The following is a 21,653-nucleotide window of genomic DNA, read 5'->3' as shown; positions in this document are numbered from 1 at the left end:
AACTGTACTAACATTTTGTGAGGAAAAATACAACTGTTCCTTCAACACCTATTGCTTAAGATTAGACATTAATTCAACCATACCAAAACAACAAGACTGTGCATATTTTCCACATAACAAATCAAAACAGTAGTAGTAAAGCCCACTAACTATATATCAGCTTTAAAATGAAATTTCTGACAACTAACAAATATCCAATTTTTCTTAAATAAGCCAGATTTTAAAATCAATATGGCAATTGAAGTTCTTCCATAACTTGTCTTAACTATCTTTGATTACCAAACTAAACAAAAAGTGACATATTTCTTCAGTGCTGCTAAAAACTTACTTCTCTCTCTAAGCTACTAGTTTTGGAAGCCTTCTTCAATAGATCTTCCTGTATGATTTGAAACTGACTGGCTCTCTGAGCCATGCTGGTCTTCAAAGACGAATTCACATCATCTGCTTTCATCAGTTTAGTGCGTAACACTTCTATCTCTTTCTGGAATCTTTGCCTCTCCTTTTCAAATCGTTTGCTGATAAGTTCCAACTGTTGACATGTTCTCCTCTCTCAAAGTAGGAAAAAAATAAGTTTAAGATTAATTATAAAAGAACATACAAACCAGCACTCAAGCAAATAATCATACAAACCAAAGAGAGGAGAAATATAATTTAGTGACAGCATATTGAACTCACACATACCATATTCAGAAACAAGACTGGGGTTTTTTTTCCTCCCATAATCTAACTGAAAGCTGTGATTCATGAAAACAAACAACATCCCCCAAACAAATAAACAAACAAAAAGCCTGACAAAAAAAAAAAATTAAAAATTGAAGACAGCATCATTATAGGTGTCCTGAAGTCATTTCATGGAGCAGTCCCAATAGTAATCACAGAAATTCTGCAACAGCAGGATACAGAGAAAAGAATCAAGAAAATATGGAAACCTTAGCATAACCTGCGTAAAGAAAAAAATACATGGTTCTATTTCAACACAGCTCGTAGGTTGGATATTGCTGAACAAGTAACTTAACTAGCAAAAGGAATAAGAATATTGTGCCTGGAAAACATGACAATTTCTAGAATTCCAAGGTGGCAAAATGCTCCCTGTTCAACCAAACTGTATCTGTTAGCTCAGAGATATATTGAAAAAACAATATAAAAACAACTTAAACACCACCAAAAAAAATTCTGCTCTCTGTATTAATCAGACAGAACTGCACAGCTATTTTGGTAGGCTTACCTCCTTGACTTCTGATCAATTTGACAGGCTCTGTTTCCAGGCCACATAACCTGCTATTTTCTTGTCCTTCATTATCATTAGAAAGATGCTCAGCTCCAGTACAGATAGTCAAGTTTGCACAGGGCTTCTGAATTTCTGCTTCTTTCATTTCCAGATTAATGCTATTATAAAGGAGGAGACAATTATTTAACGTTCTTTCTACGTGCTAGTTCTATACCACCTTATTATCTACCTATTCTTGCCATAATTCAGTAACCAGAAAGTTATACCTTAGGTCTGCAATCAAAGGTTTATTCAATTCAAAACAAGATTCAGAGAGAGCTTCTTTTCTTGAGGAACTGGATAGCTGGTGTTTCAAGTGGTGCCATTTAAGCTAAAAGTTAAGGGAAAACCAAGATCAGTGCAAAATCGACTTTTTGTTGCTTCATAGCATGATTAATTCATGTGTTACACTAGCATATAAAGACACATACACTAGGATGTTAAAAGTTTGGATAACTTGATCATTAAAATGATTCTCGTAAGTGCTTGCAGAGCACTGCAGGTTTGTCTCACATTAGCAGAAATTATAGGCATTAAAGTCCTCTGAAACTGAGACCATTCCTTCAGGTATCTTTGTACAGGTACTGAAGCATGAACATTTTTGCTATGAAAAATTAAATAAATGGAGATACTGTCAGTAATTCCACTGTTTGAACTTCTTACACATCATGCTTCCTCGCAGATTTCAATGACTGCATTTAATACCATTTTTTCCTCAAGTTACAGAGGGCTTCTGAATATTTCATTCAATTACTAGAATAATCCCAAATTTTTCCAGAAAATGTATTTTCCAAACGGGCCCAAAAACAATTTTTAAGGCTCTTCCAAATAAATGGAAAATCTTCTGTTCTATGGTCAGAACAGCCCAAAACATAATTTTTATCCAAAATTACTGTATTCTCTTCAGCAGAGGTCACTTTGGCCATTCCAAAATCATACAGAAAGCATACTTATTGTACAGAAAGCATACGTTTGATATTGTTTTCATTACAGCTACTCACATTCATACTTCAAAAATAACAATACCTGATGCAATCTGTACTCCTGAACTCGTATGTCTCTCTAGCCCTTCCCAAATTCCCAAACTGTTCCTCCATTAACCCTAGTCAGTTCACAACTTTGGGTTTTTTACATGACTCTCCCAGTCACAGTCAGTTTAGTGATAAATTTCACCAATACAAGCTTCAGGCTTGTAAGCCAGGGTTCATCCTGGTAAACAAAAGTTCATTTGCAGTCAGGGAAGGTGTGCCTTCTCTTTCCCAGAAAAAAAAAATTCCTATGAACACCTCTCCTGCTCTAATTTCTCCATTGCTGAGGTTAACACATCAACTCCAGCTGTGTGATGAAATGCGTCTGCTGCATGGGAAATGTCATACTGTCCTACTGAGAAGAACCTCTGCATCATATAATAGGACATCACCATGTTTTAGAGAACACACATACATCTGAAGAATCAAGACATAGAACAGAGGAACGGAAAATGTATTTTTAAATGCCTGCTGACTAATCAATTTGAAAGCACCTATTCCTTGATCTTGAACAAGAAGACAAAAGTAAAATATTTAAATTAAGAAAACATGTCATCCATACATCTTGAAAACCAAAGATATTTTACTCAGATTACTTCTCAAGAACATCACAGGATTTCCATGCAATGTCAGTTCAAATTGTTTGAGACAATACAATTTTTAAGGATGTATCAGTTACTGTACCTCTTCAGATGTACTTAGACACAACTGGGAAATAATGGTTTCTAGTATGTTGAGCTCTTCCCTTGAGTCTTCAATTTCTTGATGGTATAATTTCAAGCAGTTATGTTGCTGTGCAGTAAGTGCTCTCAGCTCTGCGTTTTCACTTATTAGAGCATTTTTCTCTTTAAGCACTTTTTCTTTTTCACTAAGTTCATTCTCAAGCTCAATGATCTTCTGATCAGACTGAGTCAGCATTGATACCACGTCAGTGTTCTTTGCCTCTAGAGTCTTAATTTTTTCTTTTGTGCTATGATTCTCTTCCTTTAATTGCCTAAAAAAGTATATCCATTTAAAAGGTATAGCTCAACATAGAAGATTTTCATTATTAAAAGTACTAGAAGAACACACCGTAACTACACTGTTTTACTAGTTTCATCCCTCTCAAAATCTAGGATTAGCTCTATACAAAGGACAGAAAAGTTTTCACTGCTTTATTAAGCTTTCACTGTTCCTAAGGACCAAGATGCAAACTGCTATCAGCAAACAAACGGAAAGAATAAACTACTGCTCATTCTTAAGCAACTTAATAAAGTTGTAAGCATTATCAGGAGAGTCACTGGTATGAAATAGATGAAGGTGGCTTTGACTGTGCTGAACCCAAGGAAATTTAAGAACAAGATAAAATAATGACACCTAAAATCACAATGGATGAAGATAACATACTAAGACTGAGCTAGTCTAGCATTCTGCTACTAACAAGAGAGGAAAGGGTCCTATTTCTTCTCTCCCCTCATATCTGACTGCACAGCGAGCTAACTGTATTTTTAGTCCATTACAGATTATTTACTTTTTTAGGTACCTGTTGATTTAGTAAACTGAATAAGCTTAGCAAAGGTCCTGATGAATGCCAAACCCAGTGCAAGTTAGCAGACAAAAGGCGGCAGTCTAGAGGAAAGACGCCCATCAGCAGCAGAGAGCTATTAAACAGGATCAAGCTAGCGTAAGGGTGCTCAGACACTGCCCACCCTTGCCAAAATGGTCTAAAGAACAATTGTTAAGACAGGAACGTGAGTCTGGACAGTGCATGTGAATGGGATACCCAAAACTGTCTGAGGTGGTGCTTGTCCAAACCTAATAATGCTAAAGATAACCAGCTGATAGTTGTCTTCCCTCATTGAAGTGATGAGGGAATCACCAAAAGACTTCTGAAACAAAGAGGGGGTTCAGCTTGAAAAGAAACATACAAGGAGCATAAAAATTTGTAACAGTGGGAAAAGACCTTGGAGTGGGGACAGAGTAGCAGTCCAAACCTGGTCTGACGCTTCCAGTAGTTGCAGTCAGCATCACAACCTCTGTTCAGGCCTGAGCACAGCCTCCCCAGCAGATGCCAAGAGTATCCTTCATTCTAACTAGGGACTGACAATATGCTGTGCAACAAGTAGGGACTCACACCTGGCAGTGTAAGTGAACTAATAAGGTGCTTTCTCATTGGCATGTACATTAGCAGACTGCAGGCAGCAGAACAGAGTACCCACATCTCCCACAGAAGCAGTGTGCAGGCAAGGGAACCTATGCTCCCAAAAGGCTTGGTGGGGTGTTGCATGTTACTGTGAGTATGTGGCAGTGTGTGGGATTAGAACTTTCAAGGATTAGTTACAGAAAAGCATTTAGAAATTTGTAAGTATATGCTAACATTTTTTACCTGTTTAGCATTATGGTTCGTCTGTTGTACTGCTGATACTGATCCTAAGTGTTCACTGATGCTGGTCGTGATTTGGTTTGAACTATGCAAATTGAGCAGCATGTTCAGAGTGGCAGTTGTAACATGCAATTTCTTCTCACATAAATGTACAGAAATTTTTAAAAGCCTTTGCATTACCTTAATTGCTCTTCTAGGATGTTTAGATCCTTTCTGTAACTGACACACTTTTCATTCATCTTCTCTTTTTCTTTTTCACAATTAATTAAACGTTTTCCCAAGACTACTTCTTCAGCTTTAACCTTAAAAAGCAATTTTTTTCATTACTGTACAACAGTAATCTAAGTTTCCATGGCCAACAGGCTTTTTTAAAAGAGTACTATAAACACTTTGCTGTTTCTTTTTTTCTTTCAGGTAAGCCTACAGATAGTTCTATTCCTCACTGTTGTAGAGAAAAAGAGAGGGGCAAAGAAGTTTTCTTTTTTTCTGTCATTTAGGAAAAAAGTAATGTTATTTTGGTTTAATATTTTAGGGCATATTTGTGGTTGGCAATCTCCTTCCATAAGGAAAGAAGTATAATAAAATAAAAATTCTCTGTAAGAGCTTACTGCCTCAGGCTTTTATTTTCTCCTCCAACAAGGCAGGAAGCTTTAACAGTTTTGACCACTGGAACTTTGGGAGATTACTTCATTTTCATCTTAGCTTTTCTCTAACTTATGTTTCATTGAACAGGTTATACAGATGGAGTCAACAGAGTTCTAAAAGGATCACATACTTTTAAAACGTAAAATTCCCATCTGGCAAGTAAGAGACAAAAAAAACCCACCAGCAGTATTAGGATACCTCAATGACGTAGACCGTCCATACTGCATGAAGACAGTTTAAAACTGGGTAACTGAAGTTATCACCACAAACAGTTGCTTACCCTGTCCCACCTCGCTTAAGACTTTGCCACTGACAAGCAGAAACAATTGACCCACTGGTGAACCCATTGCTGTTTGCTGCCCAGCTAATTGGAAGAAACAAAATCCTAATAGCATGGCAAAAACAAGTGAAGAAAAAACTCCTACCTTTTCTAATTTTTCAGTTATTTTCTCTTTATACTTTTTGAAAGCTCTTGTCAGCTCCTCCACATTCAACAAAGCTTCATTTCTTTGCTGTTCTGCTCTGCAAAGAAGCATACCAATTTTAAAAACCACAAATTTCAGTCATTATGTAACTATCTCCTCCAGTTACTAAGAACAGCTACCAAATTAACTGCTCCAGGTAACTATCTTTCTCCTTCCAACTTTCCAAGCCTTAAATAAAAAAAGTTTCACAAGGCATGAATTAGTTTTAAATATCATCTTTGCATATTAACATAAACAAAACTCCAGTAGGACTAAGAATGTAAAAATAAACACTTTTGATTCCCCTTCAAAAAGAGTTTGATTCAAATCATCCTCCTGTCCCTACCAGTAAAAGCCCATTTTAGGGACTGGGATAGCATGCATGATAAGAAAGTAGAAGATAGGGGTGCTCCTTAAAATTCCAACTGCTTAAGGGAAACTAGAAAAGATTTTGATACTGAAGGGAGCTCTCATGATGGAATTATGCAAGACTGGTGGGAACTGATCAAATGATAAATTATTTGCGCGATACTGGAGAGATGGAATCAATAATAGTAAAGGAAGCTGAGACTGGGATGATATGAGATGAGCAACTGTTCAAAGCAGGAACCCAGACTGCCTACTATTTTGGTCTATTACTCCTCACCCCTGCCCCTCTCTTACTTTCCCCTATCATTACTCACTAGGGAAGAAGTTGGAACAGTAACCTCCTGACAGCTCAGGTTTGCAGTCTGTTCAGGACACCTAACACAGGCACACAAGAATTACTGCTGCTCAATACCATTTGTTTCTCTCTCTTCCACTAAGAGAACTGTGGGGAAGGGGCAAGTGCCTCATCTAAGTACAGCCAACCCTCAAATCAGTGTTTCTCAGCCTGAGGACCACTGCCCATTTGGAGATGGCAAAAGTATTCAGAGAAGGGGATAAAGGGATTTCAGTGTAACAAACAAAATAGTGTTAGCCTAAAGCACTTCAGTTTGCTTGGCCAAAGAATAGTAAGTGGTTGTAATTACTGATTCAAAGGCAAACTGTAATAATTGTTAATACTAACCATAACACCGTCTGTTGCCTTTAACACCTGGCATAAGCTCAGCTTTTCTGAAGTACCAAAATGTTTACATTTGCAACTAGTAACTAAGTACAGCTAGCTCCAACCCCACATGCTCTGAATGAACAGTGAACATCAATCAACACATTTCTTCAGAGTAGCACAAGCCCCACAGTATTTCCATTTGTCTAGCTATAAGAAGGTTAGAGCTAATTTCATGGGTAGGTAGACAAGCCAAACAAAGGGTTTGCATTCAAAAGGCAGTGCTAGGTTAACAGTTGGACTCGATGATCTTAAAGGTCTTTTCAACCTAAACAACTCTATGATTCTAATAAAAGCTTTCATAAGTCATTAATTCAGTTAATGTTTGCCCCAGGTAATGCAGTTAAATTAATTGGGCAGGTAGGCATCTTTCTATTTATGCCTCTCATTTCTTTAAAATTACATTTTGGAGGTAATAGGATTGTATACGGTAACTTCCAATAGTCAAAAGGAGTTACCTAACCCTCCCCATAGCCACACAACCACTAGGTTAAAGGAGGCAATAGGAAACGGAAACAGGGATTGGGATGGAATTACAGCACCCTTTTCAATAGTACCATATAGACAGGTAAGATTAAGGATAACATAGAAGTGTTCTCTCGATTAAGTTGTGCTTCTACCACTTTCCTCACACAAACTCCAAAAATACAGCACTCTGTACTGCCGAATACTGCATGCTGAGCATATGCTGTAGGTTCTTGCAAAACAAAGTAAAAAAAAAATTCAGGAAAAATATATTGTAGCTACATTTCAGCTCTCCGCTGCAGTACATCTATTCTGAAGGGAAAAAACAGGTGATAAACTGGTTACTAGTATATGATATCAGCCTGCAACTATCAACAAATTCCAAGATTTAAAAAACAGCTATTTAAATAGTAATTATCTTCACAAAGAATTTCCCCATTTATTTAAAAATATCCATAAAGCAGAGGAATAATTTGATTCCACGAAGTCAATATCTGCCAATGGAAATAAACACTTACACACTACTGTTCTGTATTCTATTTATTAAAATTACTTAGCTACCTTTTTCCTTGCTTGCTTCGTTCAATGAACTGCATTTTCAGATTTTTATAGTCCTTTTTATATCTTTGCAGCATATTTTCTCTTTCCATTCCTGTCTTCTGGCTTTGATCTAGTTTATCTTCTGCATCTCTAGCAAATAAACAAAGCATAATTAAAAAATAGGAACTTTTTAGATTTTTGTTGTTGTTCTCTGCATATGAGGTTTGAGAAGTGCTAATCAAACACGCTGCAACTCTCAAAACTAGGTTTGGAACACCCATAGTCTCCAAACTCCCCAGGAGTATATCTGCAGTCTGGAGTGGCGTCCAAACCTCATCAATAGGCATCAGATGTCACGACTGCCAAGGACCCAAATGGCTGACTTTGTGTCATGAGATCTGAATGTAGAAATCACCGTTTTTCTGGCAAAAGGTATGACTAGTCAGGATACACACGTGGGAAACAATGCTAAAACATAAATTAAAGTACTTTAACTTGTTTTGTGAAGACATTAATTGAATATTATATAGCACGAGGTTGCAAGATAAACTGATAGCCAGGTATGTCTTCCTGACAGCCTCTGGACACTGTTTACGCTAGCTTTATTTGGCCATTTGCCTTTATTAATATATTCATGAAGAAAGGATCCTTTACCCTACATGCTGCACAATCATGTTTGAAAATATGTATGCTTGTTTACTACAGAAGATATGCAGTCATGTAGCATACAATCATTCTAGTCAGTTATAAGGGCACACTCACATTTAGTGTACATTATAAGCTGGTTTATTTTACCAGCCGTTCTTGTTTTTGTCTCTATTTCTTGAAGTACATTCCCCATATATAAGATATCAGTACAAAATAAAACACCTCCCTCCTCCTATATATGGCTCCGAAATTAAAGTTTCAAGCCCCAGATTACATGACCCACACAGTACCAGTTATTATGTCATCGTGAAAAAGAGACTGGACTAGCAAGCAGACCACAATAAAATGTCGATTTAGAAGTACACTTACTACCTCAGAATTTTATCTTGAGCTGAAACTTCTGCTTCCAAGTTCACAATCTGTTCTTTTAACTTTGGAATGCTGACTAAGTGTGTACCTAAAGTTGATTCAAGATAACAAATCTGAAATACAAACATATTTGGGATTTCATTAACACTTGAATATATACCTCCAGGTGAGACGCATAAGAACAAGCTGCTTACTGAATGTCATGGTGCTCTTAACCTTACTGTAGAAGATGCTTGTTCATCTACACAAACTGACCTCCAATTTTCTGCTCACTTAATACCATTCAAGTTTCCTAGCACCACTCCACTGTGATACACGGTCTAGCAGAGTGATTTCTTTATATGTTGATCTTGCCTCTTGCTTTTCCCCAAAAGTTTATATTCCTCTAGTTCTTTCCATGCCAGACAGACAATAAACATTTTGTTTCTCTGCTTATTTGTACTGTCTGGGAGATAACATTTCTCAAACAAAAAGCATTAAGCATAGCTATGTTTTATTAATGTTACATATAAACCAAATATTATATAACTGTCCCCCAAAACCCTGTACTTACAAGCATATATTAAATCAGTAATGATTTGATACAATATTTCCTTCTAACTCACCTTCACTTTTTCAAAATAATATTAATCCAACCTGAAAGGGCAACATCTTTCATTTCCTAGACAAATGACTACTGTGCCATTATTATTCACATTAATCTTAATGTAGCTAAGACACATGAACATACAGTACTAAATACATTACTGAGCTATTTTCTTTCATAATGTGTTCTTCATTCTGTGACTTATTGGCTTTAGATTGAACTTGGGAACATCAATAGATAGAATTTATAATTAATATAGTTGTTTTGCTCATGAAGAAAGATTCCAAACTATTCTGTTCCAAAATTAATGCTAAATATTATCTAGAGATAGAATATTAAGTTTAAATACTAAATTTAGATAGATTAAGACAAAAAAAGAGCATGTTCTGCTTGGAATTACAGGCTCAAAAGTCACGGTCACTGGGGCATTTGGGGCTTGGTGGTTTTGGTGTTTCTTTTGATGAATACACTGAAGATACATACTCTTGTTTTTGACTGCATCAATTCAAAGGTCATTGTTTCCAGTCTGTTCTTTAGGTAGTGGTTCTGAGAAGCCAAAGATGCATTTTGCTCATGAAGGGCATCCAGCTTCTCCTTTAGACGTTCATTTCCTTCCACAGTTTTATCAGAAGTTGTGGATACTGAGTAAGACTAGACATAAAAAAAGGGGGGTTTATATATATATATATATACACACACACTCTTACGTATGCATATGTAAGCAATATATACATCAATGGAAACTCTGCAGAACAAACGTATTTCAATCATATTATGTTTAAGAATGCTCTGCGATATAATTGCCCAATGCTAGAGCATATCAACTCCAAGCCCTACAAGCAAAAAAAAATATTCATAAACATAACAAGAGAACACAAAAGTAATAAAAATGAGTAATGAAGTACAATATTTACTTTGGATTTTCTTTGAAAATCCTGGCAAGATGTTTTACCAGCATTCTTCTTAGAGTTGGAAAAGCCTTGATAGTTGCAATTAGGCTGAACAAGATCCTCCAGAGTGAAGTCTACAGCCTCATTGAAGCAGTAGCCATAACCGTCACTTGTACGAGTGCTAGTAGGGAGAATAAAAAGTTGCTACACCATTTTTTCTTTATTATTTTTAAATTGCTCATAAAGAGTATTCAAAAGAAAAGCACAAAAGGAGCTACTTGCAATAATCCATTACACGGAATAAGACAGATTTACACTACAAGAGACAGGCTGTTCTCATTCCCAAACACGCTCATACCTAGCAAGCTCTTCCTCTACAGTTTGTAGGTTTTTTTCAGTTCTCCTCAGCTGATACTGTAATGACTGTAAATTTCCAAGCAGGTCTTCAGCAGCAGCACTTTCAGAGCAAGTCCACATGTTGTATTCTGCTGGTACCAACACATATGGCTAATATAATATTTAATATTAAAACACTGTTAAATGTAAGTGAATACTATTTGGAAAGATACTCTTAAAAATACAGAAATAAGGCAAATAGAAGAAAAGGAAAGGAGAAAAAAAACCAGAAAAATACAAAAAAGGAAATACTGAATTTCCAAATGCAAATGTACATTTCGCACAATACCTCTTCCCACATTCACTAGATAAAAATTACTCCATACAAACTGTCTTTCTTGAGAAAAAAAGTTCTGTGTATAATCATGAAGCATGAGAAGCTTCATGAATTGGCACTGACGAAAACTGGAAAAACCGGCTCTACACTAGTTGCCAAAAACCTCTTGTACAAACCATCTCAGTTACTTTAGAAGTCCCATGCAACTAGCAGGGTGCCTAAAAGGTAACGGAGCGTACACAAAGAATACGCAAAACTTACCTCGCTGTCCAATGACCAGCGAAATTAAAAAACACCAGAGCAGCGAGGACGCGACAGCGCAGAGGAGGCGAGCTCCTAAGCTTGGGGGGGGGGGGGGGGCGGGGAAGGGGCAGCCTTCACCACAGCAAATAAGCCTTTCCAGATCGGGTCTGAGATATTTTGATGGGGAAACGGTCAGAGAATTCAAAGAAACCAACGCTCCTGGGCGAGGCGCTGCCGCCGCCCGCCCTTCTCCGGGGTCTCCCGCCCTCTCTCCACGAGGGTCCCTCCGGAGCTGGCCGGCCACCCAGCCCAGCCGCGATCCCTCCTCCGCCTTCGCGCCGCTGCGCCCGCCCCCAGCCACGGCTGCTCCCCCGGCTCAGCCTAGCGACGGCGGCAGCCGCCGCTCCTGTGGGGCGCCCGGCGGCGGAGGACCGGCGCCGCGAGGAGCCGAAGCGATGGGGCCCAGGCGAGCCGAGAGCTGGTGGCGTCGGGCGCTCGCCCACCTCAGCGCTCTCCGACCGACGGCCCACGGCCGCCAGCCAGCCGCCCGCCCCGAGGGGAAGGGGGAGACGAAAAGGGGCCATCCCTCGGCCCTGAGGAGAGCCGTGTCGGCAACAGCGCCGCCTCGGAGCCGCCCCCCCAGCGCCGCAGGAGTCCCCACTCCTTAAACCGGTCCTTACCCCGCTTCAAACAGCGCGGGCCACGGGAGACGAGGCCCGCCTTCTCCGCGAGGCCCCGAGGGCGCATGCGCAGCCCTCCCCTTCCCGTTGACGCACTGCGAGCGGCAGCTGCGCCGCCGCTGTACCGCGCCCCGTACCTGGGAGGGGGCAGCGCCTACCCGAGCAAGGGGTACGGCCGACCCACCGCGTCTCTCTGCCGCGGTGCACTGTGGGCGGGCGGAAAGCTTGTGCTGGGGTGGCCGCGATTGGGGGAGCGGCGCGAGGGGCGGGGCCGGTCCCGCCCACGCCCCGGGGGTCGGTCCCGCCCCTCGCTCGCTCCGTCCGCGACGGCGGCTGGGCTCCGCGCACGGGGGGCGCCGCGCGCCGCTGGCATGGGGCTGTTGCCGTGGCCCCGGCCGCGGCCGCCGCTGCTGCTGCTGCTGCTGCCGCCGCTCGGGTGCTTCGCGCTGCTCCTGCCGCCGCCCGCCGCCACCGAGTTCAGCCCCTCCCTGGACAGCGACTTCACCTTCACGCTTCCCGCCGGCCGTAAGGAGTGCTTCTACCAGCCCATGCGCAAGGAGGCCTCGCTGGAGCTCGAGTACCAGGTCGGGTCGGGTGGGGTGGGGTGGGGCGGGGCGGGGCGGGGCGGGGTCGCCGCGGCAGGGCGACGGGCCTCCCCGGCGGGTGGTCCTGGAGGGAGCCGGGCCGTCCCGCATCCTGCCGCGGCGGCGTCGCTGCCGGTTCCCTCTGACACGGGCGAGGCTCCGCCAGCGGCGGCAGCTCCTCCGAGCCTTCCCGGGGGTCCCGCACCCCTCGGCCAGGGCCGCGGCCGCAGCCGCCTCGCCGTCCTCCGCCGGCGCGGCCCTGCGAGCGGGCAGCGCTCGGGGAGGCGGCGGGGTCCCGGGGCCCTTCCCCGAGCGGCGGCCCGGGCGAGCCCCGCCGGCCCTACCCCAGGAAGCGGCGGCGGCGGCGGCGAGAGGCGGCCCTGCCGCCCGCACGTCCTGGGCCGGGCAGGGTGGGCGCCCTGCCTGCGGTCGCCGCCGTGCGCGGCTCTGCGGGCCCCGCGTAGCGCCCACAGATCCCCGTCGGAATTACCCGCTGCTGGGAGTTGCGTCTTTGGGAGGGAGAAAGGGAGAAACATACGTGTTTGCAGCCTTTTTCAAAATTATTCAGATAGGTTGGGGATTTTTTTTAGTTTACGAGGTGTCACGTTGCCATCCTTCAGAGCCGCAAAAATGTAGGAAGTTGACGGCCGTGACCTTGTGCAGGAGCTCTGAAGCACAACCGAAGTCGTTGCCAATGCACAAAAACCTTATGTACCTATCTTTGTGTTGATATTACACACCTTTTATCTCGGTGGTGAAAGTTTTTTAAAAACAGTCTTATTTAACTAGACTAGCGTTAAGGCCTTGATGCCCTTCCTGGGGAGAGTAGAGTTCCCCAGATATCTCTGGGAAAGGTTTTTTTTCTTTCCCTAAATTAAAGACTTTTTTTTCAGCAGAACAGGCACAGTGAGGGGAAGGTCCAGTGAATATATTCCCATCCCGCTACTGTGCCTCAGAAGGGGCCGGGATCTGTCTCTCTCTTCCCCCTCCCTCCCTTTTTTTCCCTCTGCTTCCCAACTAAAACCACAAACCTGAAATTCCCGGTTATTTTCTAATTATTGTTACATGCAGAACTGAACAAGAATGAAAGATTGAGGTGTTCAAGCTTTGTTCACAGCCCTGTCTAAGCAAAATGGAAGTTTATTTTGCACTGACAAAGTAGGATTTTATTTTAATCGTAATCAAACATTTTATTTCAGAGAGAACAAATGTGCATAACTGAATTTACTCTTACACAGGCATAAATTTCTCAGCACTACTGCTAACAGTACTGATTCACCTTTCTTTTTGAATGTGTAGAAAAGGAGCTGTGTATGTTATTGGAAATAGATTTACTTTGTACTTAATTATCCGAAATTGTGAGTGGCTAAAGCATAGGAATATTTTAATGCAGGTCATTATCCAAAGACATAATGCAATAAACACAATGCTGATACAAAGTTTTATTCCGGGTGTTTAGATTGTATCATAGCCCTGAAGGTATATCCCTCCGTATAATTTTTAATTTAATCAGCTGTTAGCTACTAATTTTCCTTGTCCTTTCTCTTTTTTTGGTAAGTCTCCAGTGTCACTTTAAGTCAGTGTAAACTTTGCCCTCAATTTCAGCAGGAACAGACTGCTACACTCGAATAGGTCACTGGAAAACAAGCAAACAAAAAACTGCCCTAGCGTGGCCCTAAGTAATGTCATAAAAATGAGCCCTCTCACCCCCCTTATGCAGTTACTACTTTCCCTACATAGAATTTCTACCATACAATAGATGTGGTAATAGAACTGTAGCCATGTTACGCAGTTAAAGCGGCACAGCTTTGTAATACTGTGTACACTTATTATCAGCTTAGGAGGCTAAATGCCTTCAATTCCTTCTGCCTTTGGGAAATGAGAATGCCCTGGGAGAATTCAGACCTTAAATCTGCATTAAAAGGTGAGAAGGTCTGTGGTACAGCTTTGATTGGCATAAGAAGTCTCATCCTGTCTTCTACACTGTTAATTCTCTCAACAAAGAGATCTTAGGGATTACACTTCCTAGACTGTCCTTGTACAAATACATATGCATATATACATAAAAGGGACAGGCCTTTGTTACAAAATTTCTGAACGAGCACCGGTACTTACCCATCGATGATGTCCGCCATAGAAATACTAGATGTGGCCATCTGCTGGTATTCTTACTAACCCTGTTGTCTAACCCTGCCCATTGATAAAATTGTATGCATTCTTAAAAACAATTAGGGAAGGGTTCAATATAAGCCCAGCCTAGCATGATTAGATCATATTTAGTTTAAAATTTTAAATGGCTAAAATGCTTTTGGGTTGAACCACTTTTTAATCTGCTTCCAGTTAACTTGGTGTGAACTCATACAGACAGATTCAGCTTTCAGATTCTTTCTGTGTCTGTTCCTTTACCTAAAAATGTTGCCATTAGCTATGCAAACAGGAATTCTACTGGTTGGAGGGTTTTGTTTGTTTGTTTCACAGGTTCTAGATGGAGCAGGATTAGATGTTGATTTTCATCTACTGTCTCCAAAAGGTGAAACTCTAGTTTTTGATGAAAGAAAATCAGATGGAGTTCATACGTAAGTTTAAAATCTTCCAACTTAGAAGTGTTACATAAAGTACTTTTCTGGTTTCTTTAACAAATACACCTAAAATAAAGGTTGAGTACTTATTATTCCTTAGTATTACAAAAGACTGTCTAATAGGACAGTTTGAGAACACCAATTACCTTTTTATAAACACTGAATGCTTTTTATGTGGATCTTACCATGAAGTGAAGGATATTTTTGTTTTGATGATAGCTGTTAATGGTCAGTGAACAAAAATAATTATTGTGGAGTTGAAATCTAATATCTGCATCTAATATCAAAAGATCTTATCAGTCATATAAATAATAAGCTGGAAAGTTTCCTATTTTTTCAGTCCTTTTATCAAAATATGTAGTAATTATTGTAATTTTACTACAGGGTATAAGAATCCCACTCATATTATAGCTTTTTTGTAACAATTAATAAGGATTCAAAATCCCAATAGGGAAAACGAAAGAAAGCTGCTGTCTTCATCATTTTAAGCCTTTAGAGTCAGTGGGATTGTTTTCCTGTGACTGTACAATCTGTAATGTCTTTAGAGTTTTTTATATAAAAAGCATATTCAGTTATTTCTAAGTGCACAACTGTCAGTCTTAAAGAGGAAAGTTTGCTTACAAAAACTTGCTTTTTGAGAACCAGCACAAAAAGTGTAGTTAATTTAGTGACATTTTGCTTACATAAACAGGGTGGAAACAGAAGATGGGGATTACATGTTCTGCTTTGACAACACATTCAGTACCATTTCTGAAAAGGTGATTTTCTTTGAACTGATCCTGGACAATATGGGAGAAGATGGACAAGATCAGGAAGACTGGAAGAAGTATGTTACTGGCACAGATCTCCTAGATATGAAACTGGAAGACATTCTGGTTAGTATTTGATCTTTAATTCTTTTCAACATAAGAACATTTGGAAAAAAAATGCAATGTTTTTTTAGCCATTCTGCCTTGGTCTGGTGTATCACCCTAGAAGCTATTCCAGTTCCGTATATTGCTTTTACCGATACATGAAGCGTAGCATCATGGATCTCTTGCTTCCATACAGAAGCTTAAGAATATTTTCAGAATAGACCCTTAATCAGCAAGAAGAAACTGCCTAGCTCTCAAAGTCACTCTGTTTCCAATTCAGCTTCCTTTCTTCCTACTGTAAAATGGGACATTTTTCTCTAGCAGTAATGAAATAAATGTAGTATTAAAGTATTGTTTAATCCCAATGTAGTCTGAATCACTGGATAGGTTTTTATTGATGTTTGAAAATGAAGTACTGTACGCTGCAGGTTCACCTTTGCAAACATTCTATGAATGGTAACGGTTGCTTAAATTGTATGCTGACCTTATTTCATGCAGGATGAAGACTACTGCCAAGTCAAAGCTTTTATTTCCTTTCATGATCATTAAAAGTTGAGATTATTCTAGAAGTAGAGGATCGTTTGGTGTTTCTGTACCACTGTTCTTAGTGCTTAGTAGGATGCAGTAAGCCATTGTTTGTTTCATTGTAGCTACAGATGACAGGTGTCTTTAGAAAAAAAAAAACAACAAACAACAACAAACCAACATCCACAGACAGTTACTGAACACACTGGTGTAGAGAATGACATTATTTATATTCTGTTTATTGCAATAAACAACATGCAGCTTTTTAAACATCACAATCTTCATGTTTAAGATCTTTTATAGGTGTACACTACACTCTTAAGTAGTTAAAACCGAACATGGAATCTGAAAAGCTGGCCAGATCTTCTTTAAAATTGGCAAAAGAGACAATTAGAAGAAACAAAATTATCGGTGAAATTGTGAAGAAAATCCCTCTCACGCTAATCACAAGCAATACTTGGATGGATGTGATAGCTACTTGTGTACATCCTGGTATCTCTTCCAAAAGAAAAAAAAAAAGCAGAACTTGTCTTTATTTGAGAGCCTTGCAGATCTTATAAAGTAGGTAATTTTTGCAAAGTTAACATTAGTATTTGATGCCATTCTTTACTTAGTCAAGCTATTACTTTACTTACAAGTTCTGCGAGGACTTGCATAAACACATAGTAGTTTAACTTTTTAAAGATAACATATTTGCTGGGGAAAATGAGGAATTATGTCTTATTTTTAAAGCTCTTTCATAGTGTTGATGCTCCTTATTGTATAACAGATGAACTTCAGTATCATCATAAAATTATTTGGCTTCCAAAAATAGCTCTTTTGAAATATTTGTTAAATATGCAACAGAAAACGTCCATAGAGAAAATGTTACTGCTGTGGCAACTTCCCCCGCCAAATTTATAGCCTCCTGTTACTACACATATTACTCTCCTCACTAAAAGTTACTTCAGGGTCCCATAATTATATCAAGAACATAAATCAGCACTTCATGAGATCAGCTTTTAAGTTGTGACTTTCTATTATGTTGTAGATGAAACTTTAACAGATCATAGGACCAGGTGTATACTTCGTAAATGCAGAATAAGGAATGGATCTTGAGCTGCTGTTGTTATGGCCAGAGTGTTGATGTACTTCCTCTGGTTTAATAAGACACACTGTGTGTCCTTTGTAGGACCTCCAGTTGTCCTATTGATGATTTATTGTCAAAATTCTGCTTCATTATCAAAGCTGAAGCAGCAGATTATAGCCACTACAGTGAAAGCATAAAAAGATGGGAATATAACATTACTGTACTATACTGTTCTTTTGCTACAGCTATAGTCTGATGGTAGTTTGCATTAAAAGTGCCTGAATTTGATTATCTAGCAGAAAAACCCTACATTGATCAGCTACTACACAACTTGTTTTGAGACTAGTTCTGTAGAGATCACTGCATTTTTACTTGTCTGAGTATCTGGAATCACAGTTCCCCAAGGTATATAGGATATTAAAAAACCGATTTTAAGTTTGATTTCTCTCTTATCTCCCCAGCCTGTAAAAGGGAAAAACCAAATTACTGTAGAACCTTAATGCTATGTGAATTAAGCCTTTTTAGGTGATATACAATAAAAAGGTTAGAGAAATTATGAAAACTGTGATAAGGTATATATTTTAAAGTGAAATTAACTGTCTACTTGACAAGAAATTAAATGATAGGTGGTAATATGGTATTGATATTTTGTATGTGTTGCAAGTTATACATTTAATTAATTCAGGTGTTTTTTTTCTTCTAAAAATACTCTCTTGTTACTTACCAGGAATCCATCAACAGTGTCAAAGCCAGATTAAGCAAAAGTGTCCAGATTCAGACTCTGCTCAGAGCATTTGAGGCTCGTGACCGAAACATACAAGAAAGCAACTTTGACAGAGTGAATTTCTGGTCCATGGTCAACTTGGGAGTAATGATGGTGGTATCAGCTGTTCAGGTTTACATGTTGAAAAGTCTCTTTGAAGATAAGAGGAAAAGTAGAACTTAATATTCAGTATGATCATAACAATAGAACAGGTATGGGGGGGGGGGGGGGGAAGGGGGGGAAGAGGTAAAGCAATTAACTGCTACAGTAAAGAAAAAAAAAAAAACCCAAAACATGACCTTTCAGATTCTTTCAGATTGGCAGTAGATACCAAGTTTTCAATTCATGTTGGGTTTTTTGGTTGTTTTGTGGTGATGGTCTTATTTTGATGGTCTTATTTCTTTGTTTTGGGTTGGTTTTTTTAATATGAACAGAATGCCTTGCCCCAAGCTCTTCCATTTTTGCGACTGCTACTTTTTTTTTTTTACTTGTAGCATTTACTAATGATTGTTAATGACTAACTTATGCATAGCGCACAGGATGCTTGGTACATATGCAAAGTGATGTTAATAGTGTCACACAAAACTTTAAATGGTAACTGAGACATTGGTTTATTTGCTGTAAAATATTGCATAAATTTACATATGTGCCTAAGTGTTTACAGGATTAGGGCCTACAGGGGTAGTCTGTAGTTACTGCCATTTATCTTCAAAGTTATTTGTTTTTAAAATCCTCAGCTTTTGTTATATCATGGAAAAACACTGGGCTAACATTGTGAGAACAAAATGAGAACTGTTTTTATATACAGATGACAAACATCAGCACTTTCAAAAAGCACCATCAATGTGAAATTGAGTCAGTGTTGAAAAGAAATAGAGAAAATAGGTGCAATTCCTGTTCCTAAATCTTTCTGTCCTGTAGTTGTACAACCTCATTTTCCTTTTTGGCTGTTACATGAGATCAAGAGACAAGTGACTGTATGGTATATGAACAAACGCATACACAGAAGTATGTTTGCGAACCCTTAGTTACTGTAACCTCATGTAATAGATGATTTTCAAGAAGTCATTTCTCATATTACTCTTTCCCTTTAAGGGGGGGGGGGGGGCAGTGTCACAGTACGTGAAAACATAACATTAGTTTTTGTATTCTCGAAATCCCTCTTATTTACTTTTTTTTTTTAGTTTTTGTCTACTACATCTGTGACTAATGTAGCAGTTAATAGGGTGACGAACATAGGCATGAAAAACCAAAGCTATTCACCTAAACTTCCCTTTTTTGCTCACCCTCACAAGTCTTAGAGCTGTATAAGTACACTCAGTTCATATGAGCCGTGTTTCTGTAGCTATTTATATGAGTAAGGCATGAATTACATGAGCAATAAGTACAGGCTTCAAATTTTAGGGTCAACTAGATATCGGTAATATCAGTTAACTAAGGCAAAGCTATCCTCAAATCACTAACTTGTAATTTCTATATGAAGCGGCTTTTAACAGTGTAGTGAGGGTATGGAGAATTTTTGCCAAAACCCCTGGTATGTGAGAATTAACTTTTTTTAATAGTTCAGAGTTAATAATTTTCACAATGTGCCAAGTCATTGAAATTTCCTGTATAAATATGTTAAACTACATTTCATCACAAAAGTGTTTTTAAAAAGCACTTCCTTAAAAAACACTTTTTAAAAAAGTATGTACGTATGAATATTCTGCCTGGTGTTGGGTCATCTGGGTATGAAGAGCAGAATTGCAACTTTGAGACTTGCTATGATTAAAAATTATTTTATGGAGATAAAACAGGGTCAATAGATGCATGAAGAAACACTTTGTTCAAATGAAGCAGATGCTAGCAAGGGCTATAGTACATACGAACAGCACTTCAGCTTCAACTTCAGACAACTGGACCTAGCAATAATATTTCTAAGTAGTTTTTATAAGCAGAAGTACTATTCCTTACAGAGAGGGCTCCAAAGGCTGTTGAGCTACTTTTTCTTTTCTGCAAAGCTGTGTCCAAAATAAGATTGTTTCACTTAAGGGTTCTGCATATCTTCTTTTTCCACATGATGCTTTCTATTCTAAACTGCCTGGAATTAGAAAGCTTATTTCTGTGATTAGGACAAAGCGTACGAGAAATTAATTTTTTCTGCTAGAGTGGCAAATAATATTTTTCTGCCATTTCCCTGTATATCTCCCAGTACCAATATACCACATATCTACATCAGGACATAAGCCAAAGCTCGCTGAAGTCAACTTCCAAGGTTTTGATCAGGTCCCTTCAGGACAGGCAAGTAAAATTTGTAGGGCTCTGCCCCTTTTGCTAGAAGAGATCTATCTTTGCTTGCATTACAATGAGTATGATGCTACAAACCATCTGCAAAATGCTGAATCAGCTCTGTGAAGCTGTTACTAAGACATCTACCTCTTAAATCAAAGCTACTGGATTCTAGATTTCATCTTAGACCTCCAACAGATGAGGTCTGCCACATTTTCCAAGGGCACCTTAAGGGATTATGTTCCCCAGCTGCTCTGCTGTGCCTGACAGTGGTTATACATCCAGTGGCAAAACAGGATGGTGTATTAGCTTAAGCTGCTAATGAATGCAGATTTCTGTGATCAAAGACACAAGGCTGAACTGCAGCAGTTTCTCCAATTCCAAGTAGCAGTCTCTGGTAGAAGGAAAATAACACAACAATTGTCAGCAGGGTTCATCTGGAAGAAATTATTATTTTGCAATTAAGAGCTCTGACTGCATTTTCTCCCCATTCAAGGTTCATTACAGAAAACAAAACAGGGAATAACTACAAAAGGTAACTGTGCTTTCACTTTGGGAGCAGGACTATGTTTATCATAGGTAAAGGATTTGGCATTTAAACTTGCAGTTAAATAAAATTCCATTTGGATTTTGAAGAGTAGATTGCTTTTGATTGTATAAAATTTACAAAGGGGAATATAAATTAATTTTTTAATGAATTTTTTTTATTCAGAATTAAATGTTTTAAGACTTGCAGATGTTGAATAAAATTATGCAAAACTTGAGATTTTCAATAAATGAAGTTTAAACGTGTGTTTGTGTTCTTTATTTTATAATGAAGGAAGAATGCTTTACCTATGAATGCTGCAAAATAAAGGATGCTAAGCTAACAAGAACTTTTAGTAATGCAGCTTTTTCATTTCTTCCTCATACAGTGTTCAAATTCTGTTCTTATTCACTGTAACCCAAAATCAACTTTACCAATGCAAATAACTTAAGATTTACATAGGTGTCAGATCAGAATGACACCAACCTCTGATCTTTGTAACAGAAAATACATTTAAAGTTATCAGATGCATGTC

The 21,653-nt window shown here is 39.2% G+C and overlaps 2 protein-coding genes across 7 annotated transcripts in view; one reads left to right on the top strand and one right to left on the bottom strand.

Annotated features, from left to right (window-relative positions):
- CCDC18 (coiled-coil domain containing 18) overlaps positions 1-12,103 on the bottom strand; it is a 29,712-nt gene extending 17,609 nt beyond the window's left edge. For 2 of the 6 annotated variants that reach the window (XM_049808971.1, XM_049808974.1), the window contains exons 1-12: positions 11,951-12,050; positions 10,713-10,839; positions 10,379-10,535; positions 9,948-10,115; positions 8,882-8,991; positions 7,883-8,011; positions 5,728-5,824; positions 4,838-4,959; positions 2,980-3,289; positions 1,495-1,598; positions 1,226-1,386; positions 329-549 (exon numbers count right to left, since the gene is read on the bottom strand). In XM_049808971.1, the coding sequence (XP_049664928.1) occupies positions 329-549; positions 1,226-1,386; positions 1,495-1,598; positions 2,980-3,289; positions 4,838-4,959; positions 5,728-5,824; positions 7,883-8,011; positions 8,882-8,991; positions 9,948-10,115; positions 10,379-10,535; positions 10,713-10,839; positions 11,951-12,017 (1,773 nt within the window). In that variant the 5' untranslated portion in view covers positions 12,018-12,050. Of the gene's footprint in view, positions 1-328; positions 550-1,225; positions 1,387-1,494; positions 1,599-2,979; positions 3,290-4,837; positions 4,960-5,727; positions 5,825-7,882; positions 8,012-8,878; positions 8,992-9,947; positions 10,116-10,378; positions 10,536-10,712; positions 10,862-11,950; positions 12,051-12,087 lie in introns of those variants that run through there. The other 4 variants (XM_049808972.1, XM_049808973.1, XM_049808975.1 and 1 more) reach the window with 4 other exon arrangements.
- TMED5 (transmembrane p24 trafficking protein 5) lies at positions 12,001-21,384 on the top strand. The gene is made up of 4 exons (XM_049808992.1): positions 12,001-12,534; positions 15,013-15,110; positions 15,805-15,988; positions 18,289-21,384. Exons 1-4 carry the CDS (start codon positions 12,016-12,018, stop codon positions 18,505-18,507), a joined length of 1,020 nt encoding a protein of 339 aa, XP_049664949.1. The 5' UTR covers positions 12,001-12,015; the 3' UTR covers positions 18,508-21,384.
- Positions 21,385-21,653: the final 269 nt, after the last annotated feature.

Source organism: Accipiter gentilis, chromosome 8 (genome assembly GCF_929443795.1).
Source record: "Accipiter gentilis chromosome 8, bAccGen1.1, whole genome shotgun sequence".
Lineage (NCBI taxonomy): Eukaryota > Metazoa > Chordata > Aves > Accipitriformes > Accipitridae > Astur > Astur gentilis.
This window is presented reverse-complemented; position numbering and strand designations above follow the sequence as displayed.

Coding starts and splice junctions, on each gene's coding strand:
- TMED5 (XM_049808992.1), top strand. CDS start 12,016: ATGCGCAGCCCTCCCCTTCCCGTTGACGCACTGCGAGCGGCAGCTGCG. Junction 12,535..15,012: donor CGCTGGAGCTCGAGTACCAG/GTCGGGTCGGGT, acceptor TTTGTTTCACAG/GTTCTAGATGGAGCAGGATT. Junction 15,111..15,804: donor AAATCAGATGGAGTTCATAC/GTAAGTTTAAAA, acceptor TTACATAAACAG/GGTGGAAACAGAAGATGGGG.